The sequence below is a fragment of the Pocillopora verrucosa genome, chromosome 6, assembly GCF_036669915.1.
Source record: "Pocillopora verrucosa isolate sample1 chromosome 6, ASM3666991v2, whole genome shotgun sequence".
NCBI classification, from domain to species: domain Eukaryota; kingdom Metazoa; phylum Cnidaria; class Anthozoa; order Scleractinia; family Pocilloporidae; genus Pocillopora; species Pocillopora verrucosa.
The window spans coordinates 7,567,622-7,587,427 of NC_089317.1; the positions used below are offsets into that span (position 1 = coordinate 7,567,622).

Below are 19,806 nucleotides of genomic sequence, written 5' to 3' on the forward strand. Positions count from 1 at the left end.
GTAGATATGTTTTTTTTTTCCATTTTTCCCTCTTTAATATGACATAATATATGTAAGGATTTTTTGTGTCTTATTCTCATGGGAATGAAAAATGTTTATGTTATTATGGGCTATTCTCTTTTTTTCATGAATATCAGTTTGCTTTGAATATAAAATATAATGTTAAAGTAGCAAGATAGGCCACTAAGTAAATTTGCATCAATCTTTAACCAGTGGTTCAATCCTTTGAATTTACGCTCAGGAGTATAAATTGAATGTTGTCATCCTTCAATAGTGTTTGACACCATGTCTTATTATGATGGACCTTGCAGCTGAAATGCATGTAATGATTAGAAAGTTGCTTTGGTTGTTACAGGTGTAATGACCAGTATAGGATGCAACTGTTCACTCTTATGCAAGGTTCTGTATTTGTGACCATCCATATGATTTTTGGGAGAAAGGTGATAGCAAGCTTAAGCTCACAACAGGCTTCTACTTGAAAACATCCATGTTTATAATTATCAACTTCTTGATCAGCAAAAACAAAGTTGGAACATTTGGCTGTGTATGAGTTGCATTAGGATTTAAAGCAGACACTTCAATTACTTTTTTTCATGTGGAGGTTACTTTTGATGATGTTTGTAGCATATTGAAGCACAAAATCTAACTCAGTGCTGGACGAATTGTGACAATTACATGTAAACAATCCAATATGTTCAAGATATTCATTAATCACAGTTACATACGGCCAAAATGTTTGTGTAAAAGTATATTTCATTGGATGGCCAGAGGAATTTTTAGGGGTTTGTAAAAATAATGAAAATCATCATGGCCCATACCATTTTACAACTGCTTAAATGATGAAATTTATAATATTTCATATCTAGCCCAATCATGGATTTTTAGATTAAGGAGACCCTTAATTGTTTAAAAAATAGTAATCTGAAAGTTGACTTTGTGGAAAATGGCTAAGAGAGGCTGTTTATTTTTGTCCAATGAAAAGTGTGTGAAAATGGCTGGCATGATGAAAGGTTTAAAATGATTAAAGTAAGACACATGTATTCACTAAATCTCACCAGTGGAACAAAACTAACAGAACTCAACACAAGGAAGACCTTGTGGATAAGATTTTTTCCAAAATGGGTGTACTTTGTATGTGTAAATGAGAGCAAGTAACATTGTTTTGTTATGGATATTACATAATGTCCATAATAAAACCAGTCCTCTTTTTTTGTTTTCTCTGAAATTATAAACCATTTTTTTTGTCAGCCTGGCTCCTTTTTTACTTTCTAGGGGCCTAAACTTGAGTGTTGTAAATTATCGAAATCCTGGAAAACACATGAAAACATAAAGCCCACTTCATTTAATGGAAATCATATTAAAGACATTACATTACAGACATCACATTATAGACATATTATATTATGGACATTATGACTGCATGACTTTAATTATGGTAAATTTCTCTTTGGAGAAATAAATGCTACATGCATACCAATTTGTTCAAATTTATCACATCCAAGTTTTCAGTGCTTTTAACTAAACACCATTAACAATAACCATAACAACAACTGTACATTGATTAGGAGAAGTAACACCACGCTGACTGAGGAGTATAAATTTTCAAAAAGTGTGAGTCCAAGTGTGAATAAAGTTTTTTGAGACATACATGTATATTTAGAGTCAGCACCTTCTTTTATAATATCTGAAGATAACAAATTAAAATATAACATGCAATGTTTCAGAAATGTAGCTTAAAACAAGCAATACTTCAACTTTCAAAGGCCATTGCACTGATAATACTATAGAGAAAGTTGTCAATTCATGCAGTTCAGTGCAGTGTAACTTTCCAAAATAGTATCAACTGGCTTATTAAGAGTCAATGAATAGTACTCTTACAAAAAGTTCAGAACAATCCAAGTGTTGTAATTAAAGCAGTGTTTAACTACTGCAATCTGCAGCTAGTTTGATTATTTATTTGAAAACATTTTCTTTTTGAAGATATTTAAAAAGCCTCTTGAGATATGAAAGACTTGGAACATGGAAACATCCAGTGCCTTTCGGCTCTCTGGAGTCATAGAAGACTCTTCTCTTGTGGACAATATCAATATTGCTTCTCAGAGGCCAGTTAAATGTTTTGACAACTTGGTGAAGAAATTTGATTTCAACCTCATTATCAGTAATCCTAAGGGCTCTTCCAATGTAAAACTTGCTGTCACACCAGAAATCTGCACCAGAAAGCAAGAACCAAAAGACAGCAGAAACACTAGTTAGAGCATGCTCATTAAAACTGAATCGTAAGGAGCATGCTCTTTATGGAATACTAGATACCACTATTACATGTACACCTAAGTTTAGTATTGATGTTATGATTATCAGCTGAACCAAAAAAGAGAATTAACTTGTAATTGGGCCTGATTAGGATAAATTTATCAGTTCTGACAAAGTCAATTATCAAAAGTTCATATTAAATAAATAAAAATATTCCCTTATTCTTACCAGTGTAAGAAAAAGTTCCACAGCGTAATGTCCATAACAAAAATTGTGTAATGTCCATAACAGGAAGTTTTTACCTCAAACACAAAATCTAAATACAGAATAAGGAATACAACTAGATTTTAAAGTTATGCAATCTGCACGATGTGTTGTGTGTGTGTTCTCATCTTTGTCCCTGAAATCATATGGAGGTTCACATTTGGTCAGCCTTTGTGAATCATGGAGGTTTTTGTGGTTGTTTTTGTTGTTGTTGTTGTTTGTTGTTGTTTTTAATTCTAGTTGACTTTTGATAATTATAAATGAATAAAGGGGGTATAAGTTTATAAGGAAACTGTGGTACTGCCTTGGTGGGAGAGTATACCAGGATAATTTAGTATTATCAGTTGAGTTGATAAGGTTTAAAAAGATGACATTTTGAGTGTTAGCCCTTTGTCAGAGTAAACAAATTGTCAGCTTTTAACCTCATCGCAGAGGCAAATTTACATTTATTTCTCAACTTGGCTGACAATAAGAACGTACTTTGATACAATTATATAATGTTGCCATTAATACCACTTATAACCTTGGGGCACCTGTTAGTGCCCTTATTTGTGACTGTCATTGTCTTTCATAACTGATATATAGTAACTGTTGTTCTGCTGCTTGTCTTTTCAGACTTTCTGACTTTATCCCTGATTCAAGGGTTATTTTCTTGAACCCAGGAAACTCTATACAAGGTAGGAGGACTTGCTGCTCTTTTTTTCTCTAATTTTTGAAACTTGCCTTTATTTTGTCAATCTGTATTAACCCTTTAATTGTCATGAGTGACTGAGACAGAATTTCTCCTTACAATATCAACACAATATCAACCAGAGAAGTGATGAGAGTAAAGAACTGTATAAATTTGGGGATGATTAGTTGATCCAATATTACTGTAAATTCTCTGAACCAACCTTATAAGAATTGTATGGTTTGGAGTGAGGAGAATTACAAATTTGATGTGAGAGTTAAAGGGTTTACTTAACAATTTACTTGCAGGGAATAATTTTATCCTGTTTGCATATGGTTAGAATTCTGCATGCTCTTATTTCACTCATATCCATGTAGTATCAATTATTTTTTCTGGTAACGTTATGTCAAGAACTATGCATTATATTACTTACCTATTTCATTATGTTGTGATCGATGGTTGTGATTATGTTTGGCTACAAACATGTGGAAATACTCTTAGAAAATGTTGCTGAAATTCTGGTCATCCTTTTAATATACTGCTGGTTGAATTACTGTGTACAGTTAGGTTTGTGGAGTGCTTTAACTGTATGTTGACTTGTGAATATTAACATTTGAGAGACTTGCTTTTATGCTGATTGAGTCATCTCTTTGGTTCCTGTGTTGGGTGGTAATTTGGTCACTGATTAAGACTTATAAATGTATATAAAATCAAAGTTTAAGCTCCCCTCCTAAAACAGGAATATGGAAGATCTTGTGCAGACATCTGGTTCCATCCTTGACAAAGTACATAATCACCCCACACTTGCATGTCTTGGGAAATTAGTACATTCTTACAAACTGTCTATCATAGGTTTTGCCAAGTTAAACCTAACTTAAGTCCTTCAAGGTACCCTTTGGCAATTAGCAGCTACCATGGAGATTTTGTGTAAATTATTTTTTTCATGTGGAGAGGTTACTTCTGATGATGTTTGTAGCATGTCAAAGCACAAAATCTAACCCAATGCTGGATGAATCATGAAGATCACATAAACAATCCAACACATTCATGATATTTATAAATTGCCATTACATAAAGCCATTGACGGCCAAAACATTTGTGTAAATTAAAGTATATTTCACCGGATGGCAAGAGCAATTTTTACAGGATGATAAGAATAACCAAAACCATCATGACCTATTCTATTTTACAACTGCCTCAATAGTGAAATTTAAAATAAATTATTTCATATCTAGCCCAATCATGGATTTTTGCATAAATTATTTTTTTCATGTGGAGAGCAAGGTTACTTTTGATGATGTTTGTAGCATGTCGAAGCACAAAATCTAACCCAATGCTGGACGAATCACAAAGATTATGTAAACAATCCAAAATGTTGTGGATTAGAAGACCCTATATTGTTTAAAAAATAGTAATCTGAAAGATGACTTTGCGGGAAATGGCCAAGAAAGGCTGTTTATTTTTGTCCAATGAAAAGTGTATGAAAATAGCTGGCATGCTGAAAGGTTTAAAATGATTTCAGTAAGACACAATTGTATTCCTTAAGTCTCACCAGAACAACAAAACTAACAGAACTCAACACATAGAAAAACTTGCAGATAGGATTTTTTCCAAAATGGATGTACTTTGTAAATGAGAGCAAGTGCAACTGGCTTACTAAGAGTCAATGAATAGTACTCTTACAAAAAGATCAGAACAATCTAAGTTTAGTTATTAAAGCAGTGTTTAACTTCTGCAATCTGCTGTTAATTTGATCATTTATTTGCAACATTTTATTTTCAAAGATATTTAAAAATCTTCTCAATATATGAAAGACTTGGAATATTGAAAGGTCCAGTGCCTTTCAGCTCTTTGGAGCCAAAGTAGTTTCTTCTCTTGTGGACAATATCGATATTGCTCCTCAGAGGCCAGTTAAATGTTTTCTAAACTTGGTGAAGAAATTTGATTTCAACCCCATTATCAGTAACCCTAAGGGCTCTTCCAATGTAAAACTTGTTGTCACACTAGAAACCTGTACTGCATCTCAGAAAGCAAGAACCAAAAGACAGCAGAAACACTAGTTAGAGCATGCACAATAAAATGGAATTGTAAGAAGCATGCTCCATATGGGATACTCCACCTACCACAGTTACATGTTCACCCAAGTGTGATATTAATGCTTTGGTTATCAGCACAACCAGAAAAGAGAATTAACCTTTAACTCCCAAGATCTAATTGTTAATTCTCCCCTCTAGCTGCTACACATTTCCTTGTAAATTAGTTATGAGAACTTGGTGCTAGACAAAGATAGCAGCTTCTACCTGATAAGTTTGAATATTCTCATCACTTGTTTCCTGAATAATGTATGGATTTGTAGGGAGAAGTTTTACATTAATCACCTCTGGGAGTTAAAGGGTTAACTTGTAATTGGGCCTGATTAAGATAAATTTATCGGTTCTGACAAAGCCAATTATAAAAAGCTCATAGATAAACAAAACCATTCTTTTTCACCAGTGTTAAAAAAAGGTTCCACAGTGTAATGTCTGTAACAAAAATTGTGTTATGTCCACAACAGGAAGTTTTTAGCTCAAGCTCAAATCTAACTACAGAATAAGGGATACAACTAGATTTTTAAAAAGCTAATGAAGCAGCTTTGTTCCTATTATTTTAAAATAATTTTTGTCTGAATAGTCAATTCACAAAAGTGTCGAGCAAACACAAAAAATAATATTGTAGGTTGATTTTTTAACCCAAAAATTTTAGAAGCCTTTGTCAAAGAAAGGAAAGTTGCTTTTCTGCTGATGGTCATGTACCCTAGCTGTGTGAAATGTTTTTACAAATTATACATTGAAAACTGTGCAAAATAAGTTTTTTAAGGAAATTAGGTTCCAAAAAATTGGTCTCTGAATGTAATGTCTGTAACATGGAATTGCCCTCGTGATTCTCGGAATCATGATGGCACATTTTATTTTAAAGAAACAGTTGTCAAAGTGACTTTTAAGACTTTATTATGTCCTTACAATCATAGAAAAATTGTGCAGGTGGATTTTACTGATGAAAATAGAATCTTATATATGGTTAATGATAGAACCGAAGTGTTTATTGAGTAAGGTGTAGAAAGAGATGAATATGTATAATGAAAGGTTTTAAAATTGAATGCTCTTCCAGCTTGTAACACAAGCATGAATGAGTGATTTTTTTATAACAATATCTAATAAACAATAACTTTCTATTAAGCTGTTGTTTCTTAGCTCCGCCTGAACAGTTAATGAGCTAGAGTGATATTCCCTGAGGAGGACAGCCTGCATAATCTATGACCAATCAAAGTTCTCCAGAGCACAGTTCACTGCTAATATTACAGATCTATATATTTTTCACTACTGTTAGTAAATGTCATGAGAACAATGGGCATTTTGCATGATGTGTTGGTGTGTTGTGTGTGTGTTATCACCTTTGTCCCTGAAATCATATGGAGGGTCACATTTGGTCAGCCTTTGTGAATCATGGTGGTTTTTGTTGTTGTTGTTGTTGTTGTTTTTTTTTTTTAATTCCAGTTGAATTGTGATAATTATAAATGAATAAAGGGGGTAAGTTTCTAAAGAAACTGGTGCTGCCTTCGTGGGAGAGTAAACCAGGATAATTTAGTATTATCAACTGAGTTGATAAGGTTTAAAAAGATGACATATGACATTTTGAGTGTTAGCCCATTGTCAGAGCAACAAATTGTCAGCTTTTAAACTCGTCACAGTAGCAAATTTACATTATCAATTAACTCAGCTGATAATATGAAATTACTTGGATATAATTATAAAATGATGCGGTTAATACCACTTACAACTTTAGGCACCTGTTCGTGCCCTTATTTGTGACTGTCTTTGTCTTTCATAACTGATATTTAGTAACTGTTGTTCTGCTGCTTCCCTTTTCAGACTTTCTGACTTTATCCCTGATTGAAGGGTTATTTTCTAGGACCCAGGAAACTCTATACAAGGTAGGAGGACTTGCTGCTCTTTTTTTCTCTCATTTTTGAAACTTGCCTTCATTTTGTCAATCTGTATTAACCCTTTAACTGCCATGAGTGACCAGGACAGAATTTCTCCTTACAATGTCAACGGAATATCAACCAGATAAGTGATGAGAGTAAAGAAATGTATAAATTTGGGGATAATAAGTTGATTCAATACTAAATTCTCCGAACTAACATTATAAGAATTGTATGGTTGGGAGTAAGGAGAATTACAAATTTGATGTGGGAGTTAAAGGGTTAATAATTTATTTGCTGGGAATAATTGTGTCCTGTTTGCATATGTTTAGAATTCTAAGCTATTGTTTCTTAGCTCTCCTTGAACAGTTAATGAGCTAGAGTGATGTTCCCTGAGGAGGGAAGCCTAGTAGATGTATGTAATCTATAAATTATCAAAGCTCTCCAGATTACAGTTCACTGCTAATATTATAAATAAAGGGGGTAAGTTTCTAAAGAAACTGTGGTGCTGCCTCAGTGGGAGAGTATACCAGGATAATTTAGTATTATCAATTGAGTTGATAAGGTTTAAAAAGATGACATTTTGAGTGTTAGCCTTTTAATCAGAGCAATTGGGCTGACAAAGGAATTGTCAGCTTTTAAACTCATCACAGTGGTGAATTTTACATTATCAACTCAGCTGATAATATGAAATTAATTTGATATTATATAATGTTGTGGTTAATACCACTGATAACCTTGGGGCACCTGTTAGTGCCCTTCTTTGTGACTTTCATTGTCTTTCATAACTGATTTATAGCAACTCAGTGTTGGTCTGCTGCTTTTTTCAGACTTTCTGACTTTATCCCTGATTCAAGGGTTATTTTCTCAAACCCAGGAAATTCTATACAAGGTAGGAGGACTTGCTGCTCTTTTTTTCTCTCATTTTTGAAACTTGCCTTCATTTTGTCAATCTTTATTAACCCTTTAATTGCCATGAGTGACCAAGACAGAATTTCTCCTTACAATATCAACACAACATCAACCAGATAAGTGATGAGAGTAAAGAAAAATATAAATTTGGGGATAATAAGTTGATCCAATACTGAATTCTCTGAACTAACATTATAAGAATTGTAGGATTGGGAGTAAGGAGAATTACAAATTTGATGTGGGAGTTAAAGGGTTAATAATTTATTTGCTGGGAATAATTGTGTCCTGTTTGCATATGTTTAGAATTCTGCATGCTCTCATTTCACTTATATCCATGTGAGTATTAATTATTTTGCCTGGTAATGTTATGTCAAGAACTATACATTATATTAATGACCTATTTAATTATGTTGTGATCGATGGTTGTGCATGATTATGTTTGGCTACAAACATGTGGAAATACTCTTAGAAAATGTTGCTGAAATTCTGGTGGTCCTTCTGATATACTGCTGGGTTAATTACTGATTACATGCAGCTAGGTATTTGAAGTGTTTCAACTGTATGTTGACTTATGAATATTAACATTTGAGAGACTCAATTTTGGGTCATTGATTAAAACTTATTAATTCATATAAAATCAAAGTTTAAGCTCCCCTCCTAATACAGAAATATGGAAGATCTTGTGCAGAGATCTGGTTCCATCCTTGGCAAAGTACATATGGATTAGCAATTATCACCCCATGCTTGAATGTCTTGCATGGGAAATTAGTACATTCATGCAAAGTGTCTATCATTAAGGTTTTGCCAAGTTAAACCTAACTTAAGTCCTTTAAGGAACCCTTCGGCAATTAGTGGCTACCATGGTGATTTTGCATCACAATTATTTTTTTTGTGTGGAGAGGTTTAACTTTTAATAATTTTTGTAGCATGGACGTCAAAGCACAAAATCTAACCCAAGCTGGCTGAATAACGAAGATCATGTAAACAATCCAACATGTTCAAGATATTCATAAATTACCATTACATATAGAGCCATTGACGGCCAAAACATTTGTGTAAAAGTATATTTCATCGGATGGTAAGAGCAATTTTTACGAGATGGTAAAAATAACCAAAACCATCATGACCTATTCATATTGACCTATGTGTAAATAGTGAAATTTAAAATATTTCATATCTAGCCCACTCATGAATTTTTGGAATAAGGAGACCCTAAATTATTTAAAAAACAGTAATCTGAAAGTTGACTTTGAAGGAAATGGCCAAGAGAGGCTGTTTATTTTTGTCCAATGAAAAGTGCATGAAAATAGCTCTTTTTTTTTTCTCTGAAATTGAAAACCAGTTTTTTTTGGTCTGCTTGGCTCTTTTTTTACAAATTCTAGGGGCCTAAACTTGAGTGTTGTAAATTACCAAAATCCTCGAAAAGCACAAGAAAAAATAAAGCCCACTATATGTTATGGACATTATGTTACAGACATTATATTACAGACATCACATTATAGACATTATATTATGGACATTATGACTGCATAACTTTAATTATGGTAATTCTTTTGGGAGAAATAAATGCTACATGCATACCAATTTTGTTCAAATTTATGACATCCAAGTTTTCAGTGTTTTTGACTAAACACTAATAACCATAACAACAACTGTACATTAGCAGTAGCAACACCAAGCTGACATGAGGAGTATAAATTTCAAGAAGTTTGAGTCCAAGTGTGAATTAAGTTTACTGAAAGACATGTCATATTTCGAGTCAGTACCTTCTTTTATAATATCTGAAGATAACAAATTAAAATATAGCATGCAATGTTTCAGAAATGTAGCCTAAAACAAGCAATACTACAACTTTCAGAGGCCATTGCACTGATAATATTATCGAGAAAGTTGTCAATTCAAACAGTTCAGTGCAGTTTAACTGCATGATTCAGTGTAGTGTAACTGCGTGATTCCCATATTGACGAAAATTTTCTTAACACAGTGTTGTTTGCTTATGGTTATGTAGTTTGCTTGTGATTGTGTAGTTTTTGTTCTTGTTGGGATGGTGATAGATGATGCTTTTGCAATTATGTTTCAAGTGACCAAGTTGTAGCAGTGATCTTCGCAGGGTGGTAAATGGAGGTTGTGCAGTCTTGCTTTGATTTTTAACTGTAGTTTATATATTTGTGTCTGCTTGTGCATCGTTTTGGAGCTATGGAGGTTTTAAGGTTTAGGTATAATGGTTACGCCGGCAATGGTCAGATCTTTGTGATGCTGCATGAAGTAGTAAAAACGGGTGCGGCTTTTGTATTAATGCTGGTACAACTGTGATTACTTTTATTATTAGATACTTCTTAGGCGAAATGGGGAATTTTGTTAGATATAATAAATCCTAAATTATAACATTAAGTTTCTCTTTTTAGATTAGTTTTTTATTTTAGCAGTATAGTATATATCATTTAATTATTTTAATGATATGTAGGTCCACATCAACCTTCTTGGCTGCCAATTTGCTACCTGCATTATCAAATAAAATGATAATGATGATGATGATGATGATTAAGAATCAAACGTCAACCAGCCAGAACTGACCGGGTTTAAGGCCCTAGAGAGGAAAAAAAAACTTATTTCCCCTTAACCTTTCAAATCGCGTTTCATTTCTGCTGTTTATGTCTCTGGTTGTTACTTTGTAAACTGAAAAACAAAACTCTTTCTTAATCTAGAAACTGGCTTGAAATGAAAAATCTCAGATTAAATCTCTTATTAGGTTCTTTCGTTGGTGTTCCTTGCTTAAAAGGATTTAGAAAATGACATCACGATTTGAAACCATTCTCGGTCTCAATTGGCTATCGGGAGTTTTTTTTTTCGAATGGGTTTGATTAACATTACTTAATGTCAATTCTCTTTTTGACAGGTCATCCTGGAAAAGTTATTATTATGGCTACGGCTATTTCGCCATTTGCGTCTACGAAAGAGACTACCAACTATGCAAGGCTATGCCGCCTCCTGGTGGATGTTGGATCTCAGGTGCTTAGGTCCACTTTTGACACAATACATCCACCAGCGACTCTATATACAGTACTGGGAAGTACCTCAGTGCATTACGCCACATTGCAATCACTGTACAAAGGGAGGAAGAAAGTGCTGAATCCCACGCAGTGGGGAAAGTTGTACCCTACTCACGGACCCGTGTCTTCTGCAGCCTTCGATATCACACTTCTAACGGTGCTTCTTAGAAATATCTGTGGTTTGGGCCCTCCTGCCAATGGATGGGATCGTCTTCCCCTAGCTACAAACATAAGCATCGCAGATGACATCGCCAGAGTCAAGTATTACAGGAACACTGTATACGGCCATGCTTCTCAAGCCTCTGTGGATGACAGCAGTTTCAGTGCTTACTGGCAGGAAGTAAGAGAAGCTTTGGTAAGACTCGGAGGAGCTCATTTTAGAGCTGAAATCGACAATCTTGAGCACGACTGCATGGATCCAGATATCGAGGAGCACTATTGTCAACTGATGAAACAATGGAAGAAAGACGACGACAGCATCAAAGACAAGCTTGAAGAAATTGAAAGTAAGTAAAACATTATCCACTGCCAATGTGGATGAATCAGAAGGCTACAAAAGTATATATTTCCAATTAACACGGTAGTGTAGGTCAGCTCATGATGTTTTCATCATTGTCGGAACTAGTCTCATATTTGGAAGGGATATTTGCGTTGTGTGTAAAATGAAGAATTAACCCAAATGTTGACACTGTTTTCATTTGCAGTATTTTTGTCTGTTCGTGGGTACTCGTGTACAACAGCTAGAGTGCATTTGTTGATTTCTAAGCGTCTTATTGCGTTTGATCTATTCGGAATCGACTAGATATTGATATACATATCATTGTTTTATCTGCACCTAACGTGAAGCTGCGATATAAATTTGCTTATGAAAATGCGCATACCTTTTGAAATTTTCAGATTCGCTGGATAACACGAGAGACACAATTGACAAGATAGAGATCGAAGTCAAAGAGGTGAAAGACAAGCTGAGTAGTCTGACGGCCTCAGCTGAAAAAAGCGTACAAGGTTAGTTGGTAGAGAGAGCTACTCACAGCAAAAAAAATTATTTGGTTTTTATTAATTAGTTCTTACAATGTCGCTTTTACCGACAAAAATATTTCTTAGACTATCGGCTCCAATGAAATCAATATTTATCTCCTGAGTTTCACTATTAGAAATCGCTGAAGCCGGGCCATAAGGTTTTTTAGAATGTTGTATAGAAAAAAAAAAGTTCACAGAGGAAGGGAAAAGGATCTATTCAGGTAACTTTTAATGAATAAAGTGACTCCCACTCGGACTAAAAGTTCCAATGTTATTCCACAAAGGGTCTCTTGAGAAAATGAGAAGCGAAATGGCAAAGATGGACAGTGAACTTAAAGAAGTGAAGGGAAAGCTGTGTACTTTGGCAGCCCCTGTGGGAGAAAGCAAGGATGAAGGTCAGTTGAATTATACAATAAAAGTTATCCTGCTTAACCGTTAATTTAGTCGTAGTAAACATGTTCTGTATGTTAGAGAGATCATCCTATCTTAAAGAGATTCAGTTTTTCAATTTAAACAATCTCTGGAATAGCCTCTCTGGTGTGCTTTCCTTCCCTTCAATTATTTAAACTTTCATCCTTAAATAGCCCGGAAACATTATATTTTTATTAGAATGGAGAACGATATAAAAATGAAGTACAGTTTTAACGAAAATATTGGCATTAAGTTCGGCTCCATGTTAGAAATTAACAGAGTAGGTTCGACGGCATTTATAAGCTAAATGGCCTTTGGTGATTAACATGAATCATACATTGATACCTTTTTTCATTGTCCAATTAAGTTCTTTAGCGATGGTGTCGTACTCGTTCACTTATTTAAATTCAGTGCCGAATACCTAATAGCATTGAATGTGATCCGCATATTTCTGAATAAAATAAGTAAACCCTTCCTTCGCTCATATTGTGGAGTATTCAATTCTACATGGGAAAATAGCTGAATGAGGATCGTCTTGAGTAAAATGGGTTGGAATAAGATGTTTGTGGTTATTTTACATTTCCTGAAGAAAAGACTGTTGGCAAAACCTCCTACTTCATCGCAGGCGAGCCTCCAGTTTTCTGCAGCATTTTTGATGAAACCGCGTGACAAAGAAGGCAGAAAGACGTTGTTTGGTTTTCATTTATTAGTTCGTAGTCTCGCTATATCCCGAAAAAGCCTTGCTCAGACTACGGCTCCAATGATATGAATATCTATCTCCCGAGTAATTTATTTTACGACAGAGTTTCACTGTTAGACACCGCTAAAGTCGAACAAACAGAATAGGTGCAACTGAATTCATAATCTAAATGGCTTTTAATCAGTAGGCATGAATCATACACTAGAACCTTTTTGCATCGTCCAAGTAATTTCTTTGGCAACGGTATCGTACTCATTCGCATATTTAAATTCAGTGCCGAATGACAGGGACATTCAGGGCATTCATTAGATTTATTACCTATTTTGCTACTGCTAGGTGTTTTTGATCCAACTGAGCTTATCAATGGAATTCGCCAGCTGTACAAGACTCGCGAGGGATGGCTCTCACCATTTCCATGGTGTGAAGAGTTTCAGTTTTTTCTCGGCAATATTTTTACAAGGCTCAAAGTGGTCAGAAGAAAGAAAATGAGAGGAGAAATCACTGACGTATTTGTTGACATGTCGTCAATACTAAACCCGTATGAAGAGTGTTCAGCGCCGAGAACAGTGTTGATTGAAGGAGAACCTGGTATGGGAAAAACCACCTATTGTAAAAAGTACGCTTACGACTGGGCCACAAAACAGCAAGAACTTCAGGGCTGCGGCTCAACAGCATTAAAATTGGTATTGTTGATGAAATGTCGAGATATCCACTCTGACGTTTGGGAAGCCATTGATGATCAGCTGTTGCCCCTAGGCATCGATGAAAAAGTCAAACAACAATTTTTCCAGTTTATTCGTGAAAATCAGTCCAGCATTTTATTCATATTGGATGGATTGGATGAGTTACCATCCGGGAAATTGTCGATGTTTTCCAAATTAATTGAAGGAAGAGAACTCCCTAGATGCCACATAGTTGCAACAGCAAGACAAGAAGCTGGAAAAGAGGTGAGAAAATGTTGTGACGCGCTGCTTCAGATCGAAGGATTCACTGAGAAGTATGTGATAGAATTTGTCACCAAGTACTTTAAAGAAAGGACGGATTTAGCCACCAAGCTCTCGCAACGGATGTCGCGAGATAAAAACCTGAGAGAAATAGCGGCCAATCCTCTAAACACAGCACTTCTTTGCCTTTTATGCGAAGAGTTTGAGGGCACACTCCCAGAAAGCAGAGCTCAACTGTACTTGGATATGGTTGAATGTGTTTTGAGAAGATATAGAAAAAAGAAGGGACTATTAGAAAAGATCGAAGACCTGACAAACCATTACAAACCGCAATTGAATCACCTTGGAAAGGTAGCGTTGAATGGTTTACTTGACGATAAGCTGCATTTAAATGAAAGTGAATTGAGAAACCATGCAAAAGACCTGACTGAATTTGGGTTTCTGTCAGTGCAGCCTGGTGGCAGCAAACTGAGACAAACACTGCATTATGCCTTCTTACATAAAAGTTTTCAAGAATTCTTTGCAGCATTCTTCATTTGTTCTCAGATTCAAAGCAAGGAAATGAAACCTGAAGAACTAGTTTCCGATCCAAGGTATTTCGTTGAACTTAAACAAATACTTTTGTTTTCGTGTGGAATTTTGGCCATGAAATGCGATGAACAGGTTGTGGCTCTTGTAAAGAGTTTAACAAATGAAGTCAACAAAAATGAAGGCGGTGGTGCAAAAATTGTATTGAAGGCCATCAACGAATGCAAAAGGGAAAAAAGCGATTCTCACTCGCATTTATCGAAGTCGTTTGGTACTGGTTTGAATCTGACCAATTTGGATTTGCGAAAGAATAGTATTAGTGATGCAGATGCTACATGTATTGCTGAGGCAATCAAAGTGAACAAGACTCTAACCAATTTGGATTTGTCTTGGAATTATATTAGTGCTGCGGGTGCTACATGTATTGCTGAGGCAATCAAAGTGAACAAGACGCTAACCAATTTGGATTTGCGAAAGAATGGTATTAGTGCTGCGGGTGCTACATGTATTGCTGAGGCAATCAAAGTGAACAAGACGCTAACCAATTTGGATTTGCGAGGCAATGATATTAGGGCTGCGGGTACTACATGTATTGCTGAGGCAATCAAAGTGAACAAGACGCTAACCAATTTGGATTTGTCTTGGAATGATATTAGTGCTGCGGGTGCTACATGTATTGCTGAGGCAATCAAAGTGAACAAGACGCTAACCAATTTGGATTTGCGAGGCAATGATATTAGGGCTGCGGGTACTACATGTATTGCTGAGGCAATCAAAGTGAACAAGACGCTAACCAATTTGGATTTGTCTTGGAATGATATTAGTGCTGCGGGTGCTACATGTATTGCTGAGGCAATCAAAGTGAACAAGACGCTAACCAATTTGGATTTGTCTGGGAATTGTATTCGTGGTGCGGGTGCTACATGTATTGCTGAGGCAATCAAAGTGAACAAGACGCTAACCAATTTGGATTTGCGAAAGAATGATATTAGTGCTGCGGGTGCTACATGTATTGCTGAGGCAATCAAAGTGAACAAGACGCTAACCAATTTGGATTTGTCTTACAATGGTATTAGTGATGCGGATGCTACATGTATTGCGGAGGCAATCAAATCAAATCAAATCTACCAAGGTTGACTTGTGTTAGAATGGTATGTCTTGCTGAGGCAATGAAAGCAGGGTTTAAACAACTTTGAAGTAGAAGGACACTGCCTTTAAAGTAGGCAGGTACCTTTGAAAACTGAGGGCCGAAGGCCCGAACCTCTAGGGGGGTCCGGGGGCATGCTCCCCCGGGAAATTTTTAAAAGATAAGTCTCCCAGAAACGCATTTTCCTGCAATCTGGAAAAGAAATCTTCTTGCAATGGTGCATACTTAATCTATTATAATAAAAAAGAATGGTACTCTAGGAGAATCTGTTTATTTCGCTGTTGTTTTCGGAGCCTCTTTTTTTATCCTACAATTACAAGTTAAAGGCCCATTTCCAACCTTGATGCAACTCGCGCCGCGACCCAATTTCCTGTAACACGAAATTCCCAGATCACTAAAAACCTTCTAAAATCGTCTTTCTCAAGAGCCATCCGGAACATATAGTCAACAGTTTTACGGTAAATACATTCGCCGTTCGTTATTTCACTGTTTCCTTACAGTATTTTGAATTTTGTCTTGAAGAATCCAAAGAAAAATTTTTTTAAGTGTCACCCTTGGAGCTCTTCGTACTCTGTGAAGAGTCGGCGAAAAGGACAATATTCAAATTTTTTCACTTTCTAGAAGCGCTTGAGGATTCTAAATGAAGACAAAATACTTCCGATAGAAACTGGTATTTTTTAAAGAAAAATTTGCAAAAATATCAGACTGCCGGACGTTTAGTTATTTGAAGACCGTGTCCGGTAGTGTCTGGTGAAAATTTTCTTAATGTCACGCTTGGATTTCTTTGCACTCTGTGTACAAGGTCAGCGGAACGGAGAACGTTGGCATTTTTTCACTTTTTAGAAGCGCTTGAGGATTGTAAATGAAGGTAGAATATTTTCCAATGAAAAATTAGTATATTTCAAAGAGAAATATGGAGTTGTCTGAGGACCGTGTCCAGCCGTGTCATTGAAATTTTAAGCGCTTGGATGGCTTCTTACTCTGTATACAGGGTTAGCGAGAAACATCAAGTTCGAAATTTTAGGCTGCCTGGAAGCGCTTGAGGATTGTACATAAAGGTAGAACATTTTCATATAAATATTTTTTGGATTTCGAAGAGAAATATGGAAAAATATCGCACTGCCGGACGTTTAATTATTTTAAGTGTAATCACTTCATTGCTGGAACTCGAACGTCAGCGACACTGACAGTTTGTGTTACAATTCTTATTTGCTGTTTTGCATGGACAACAACCCCGACCACTCTTTCGAGCGCAAGTTCCTCTCCGCGGGCAGGAAACTTCAAGTGACCCTCGGTCCTATTTAACAAGGATGGCAAACTTCAATTAAAAAAATTGATGAATCATGAAAACTGCCTCGGAATCTACTAAATCAATAGATTCATCCAATTCCATACCGGATTAAAACGTATAGAACTGTTTTAAACAGAATTATTTTGATAAGCTCTTCAAATTCATCGGAGAAAAGGCAGGTATTTGAGACGTGACAAGGTAAAAAATAACTGGCCAATCAGAGGCGCTATTTAAACAAAAGCGGTAGTTCAAAACGAAAACAAACGACCGCGTTGGCTCAAGGTTGGAAATGGGCCTTTAACTTCAGCTTATAAAGTTATAAAGCGTGAAACTGACACTTTTTGTAGTTTATGAAAACTCAAAGTCAGAGCCACAATCAGAATCTTCGGCATCCAAATCTGGCAGCTCCAAGGCTTTGGAGATTTCCTCTACCTCTTCATCAGTTGGCTGTACACCAACATTATGTACAGTTATCACTGGAACATCCTCATTTGCAGATCCTTGACCTGGTGGTGGTGCTGTGTTGAAAACCTTTGGAGGGCGCTTGCGACGAGGTTTAGCTGCTAACCAGGACGAAACAGCCGAATTAAGAACAAGTCCCTGTAAGAATCAAACATCTTGGGGAATGAAAATTTCCAACCCCCCTTCAAATTTTGCACCCAGTTAGGCGCTCAGGGGGGATGCACAAAAATACCCTTTATAAAGGTCGCAGCACTCTTGTTGCCATGGTAACAGCGGCTGCTTGTTCGAGGCCTAGGGCCTCGTTTTCACACAAAAACGTCGCAAAAAAAGAGTAAAATTTTTATTTCTCTATCTCAAGCTAAATAAAACATTACAAATTTGCACTTCTATCATACATAGTAACATCACTCGTCTCTACATTTATTCATTCAATTTTCCCTGGGAGTGAATGTGAACACACCAATAGATTATTCATCTCGGTACAGTTTCGGTCATTTTTGTTGTCGGGTAAAACAGGGAAAACGTTTATCTGAATTTCTTCAAAAGTGCACCGATTCTGCGACTGAAACTACCCACCTAGCTGGTTATAATATTCTAGTTATTAAATATGTAATAATCTCTGCGGGCCTGCCTCTACTTTTTATGGAGGAAATTCGCGAACGAAGCTCAAAATCAGATATTGCATAATTTAGCGATGTTTACATCTAATGTTCTCAACAATAAATGTTTCAGAAAAATGAAACATTCAAGGCTTTGAAAGAATGTTATCTGATGAGCAATATCCCGAAGAGAAATCTCACCTCTAGTAGTCATCTTTAAAAAAAAAATTGATCAACCTTCATAGAGGACTACTCGACGTAGCAACAAACATATACCTCAAATCGTGTGCATATCATCCAGATTCCGAATGCTGCACCTTCTTTTATGGGAATTTGAGCGATCTGAAGTCCTCTGAAGATACAATGTTATACTTGTATGTCATTTCAGACATGTTGAAGTCGGCTGATCTACACAAAACTATCCTCACACCGGTCATTTGTCATTAACATGTACGTTATCACGATGGCGTGAATCCGTATTTCTCCATGAAGTTTCCATCGGTCGCCCCATAGAAGACAAGAAATGGACATTTTTCGAAATATCAGCAGATTTCCGCGCATTCTGGGTGAAAACAACCAAAAAGAAGAAGAAAACCTCGATTGAACGCTCGTAAACACTGAGAGGGCAGAAATCGCAACTTGTCAGCGACAGTACTACATGTAAAACCCAGTCGCCACAATGGCAATTTGTACGACTCGCACGAAAATCATCACCAAGTGGAGATTTTGAACTACTCAGTATCCCTGCAGTACAACAAACGGAACAGGGGTTTCATCACAATCAATTTCCAAAAATTTAGCTTTTTTCAGGGAGTCTTTCACGTGCTCGAACGTTATATTGGCTTTGAGCCTTGAGATTTATTTTCCTTGACAATAAAATGCTATAGAAAGTGCTTACAAAATTACAAAGGAACTATTTTTAGTGTCGGTTGGACCGAGAAATACAGATTTGAAATAGTTAATGCTGTCACTGATGAACCAAAGGGCACAATCTTCTTTCTCGGTTGGACCGAGAAATACAGATTTGAAATAGTTAATGCTGTCACTGATGAACCAAAGGGCACAATCTTCTCAGTTATTAGCTTGATAATCTCTACAGACCAACGTTATTGGACCGAACGATCTCCTGTTTCTTCCTGGTGAGCCGGCCACCTCAGGGGAAAATTAAAGAGAGCTTTGACTCTTCTTTTTCCTGAAGGGCATGAAGCAATCCAGATTACATATTAACCATGGGAAAATTCTTTCAAGTGACAAGTTGCGATTTGCGTGTGGATAATAAGTTGTTTGAAAGGTGGAATTATGACATTATGATTCCATTAAATCTTTTATTGTTTTTTTAGAGGGCACGGTAACGAATCCTGCAATTTGATTGGTTCTTTACCCGGTCAGTATTTTCCTATCTTTGCCCACGGGCCACGGTAACGCTTTCGTGAGTCGCCGTGTACATCTCAACTTTCGTTGCCATTTTTCATAAATATACCTCGTTTTGCCCGCTGGGCAGTATTTTTAAGCAAACACATCGGTCACTACCTCAAGCCGACTTATGAATCCTCTCTTTCTCTCTCTCAAATCAATTTAGTTGACAAAAAAATATTGG

At 36.1% G+C, this 19,806-nt stretch overlaps 1 protein-coding gene across 1 annotated transcript; it reads left to right on the forward strand.

Annotated features, from left to right (window-relative positions):
• The first annotated feature begins 3,133 nt into the window (after window positions 1-3,133).
• On the forward strand, window positions 3,134-16,116 carry LOC131773245 (NLR family CARD domain-containing protein 3-like). Its single transcript, XM_066169202.1, has 5 exons — window positions 3,134-3,191; window positions 10,954-11,613; window positions 12,005-12,112; window positions 12,412-12,522; window positions 13,575-16,116. The coding sequence occupies exons 2-5, from the start codon at window positions 10,977-10,979 to the stop codon at window positions 15,845-15,847; spliced, it is 3,129 nt and encodes a 1,042-aa protein (XP_066025299.1). The 5' UTR covers window positions 3,134-3,191; window positions 10,954-10,976; the 3' UTR covers window positions 15,848-16,116.
• Window positions 16,117-19,806: the final 3,690 nt, after the last annotated feature.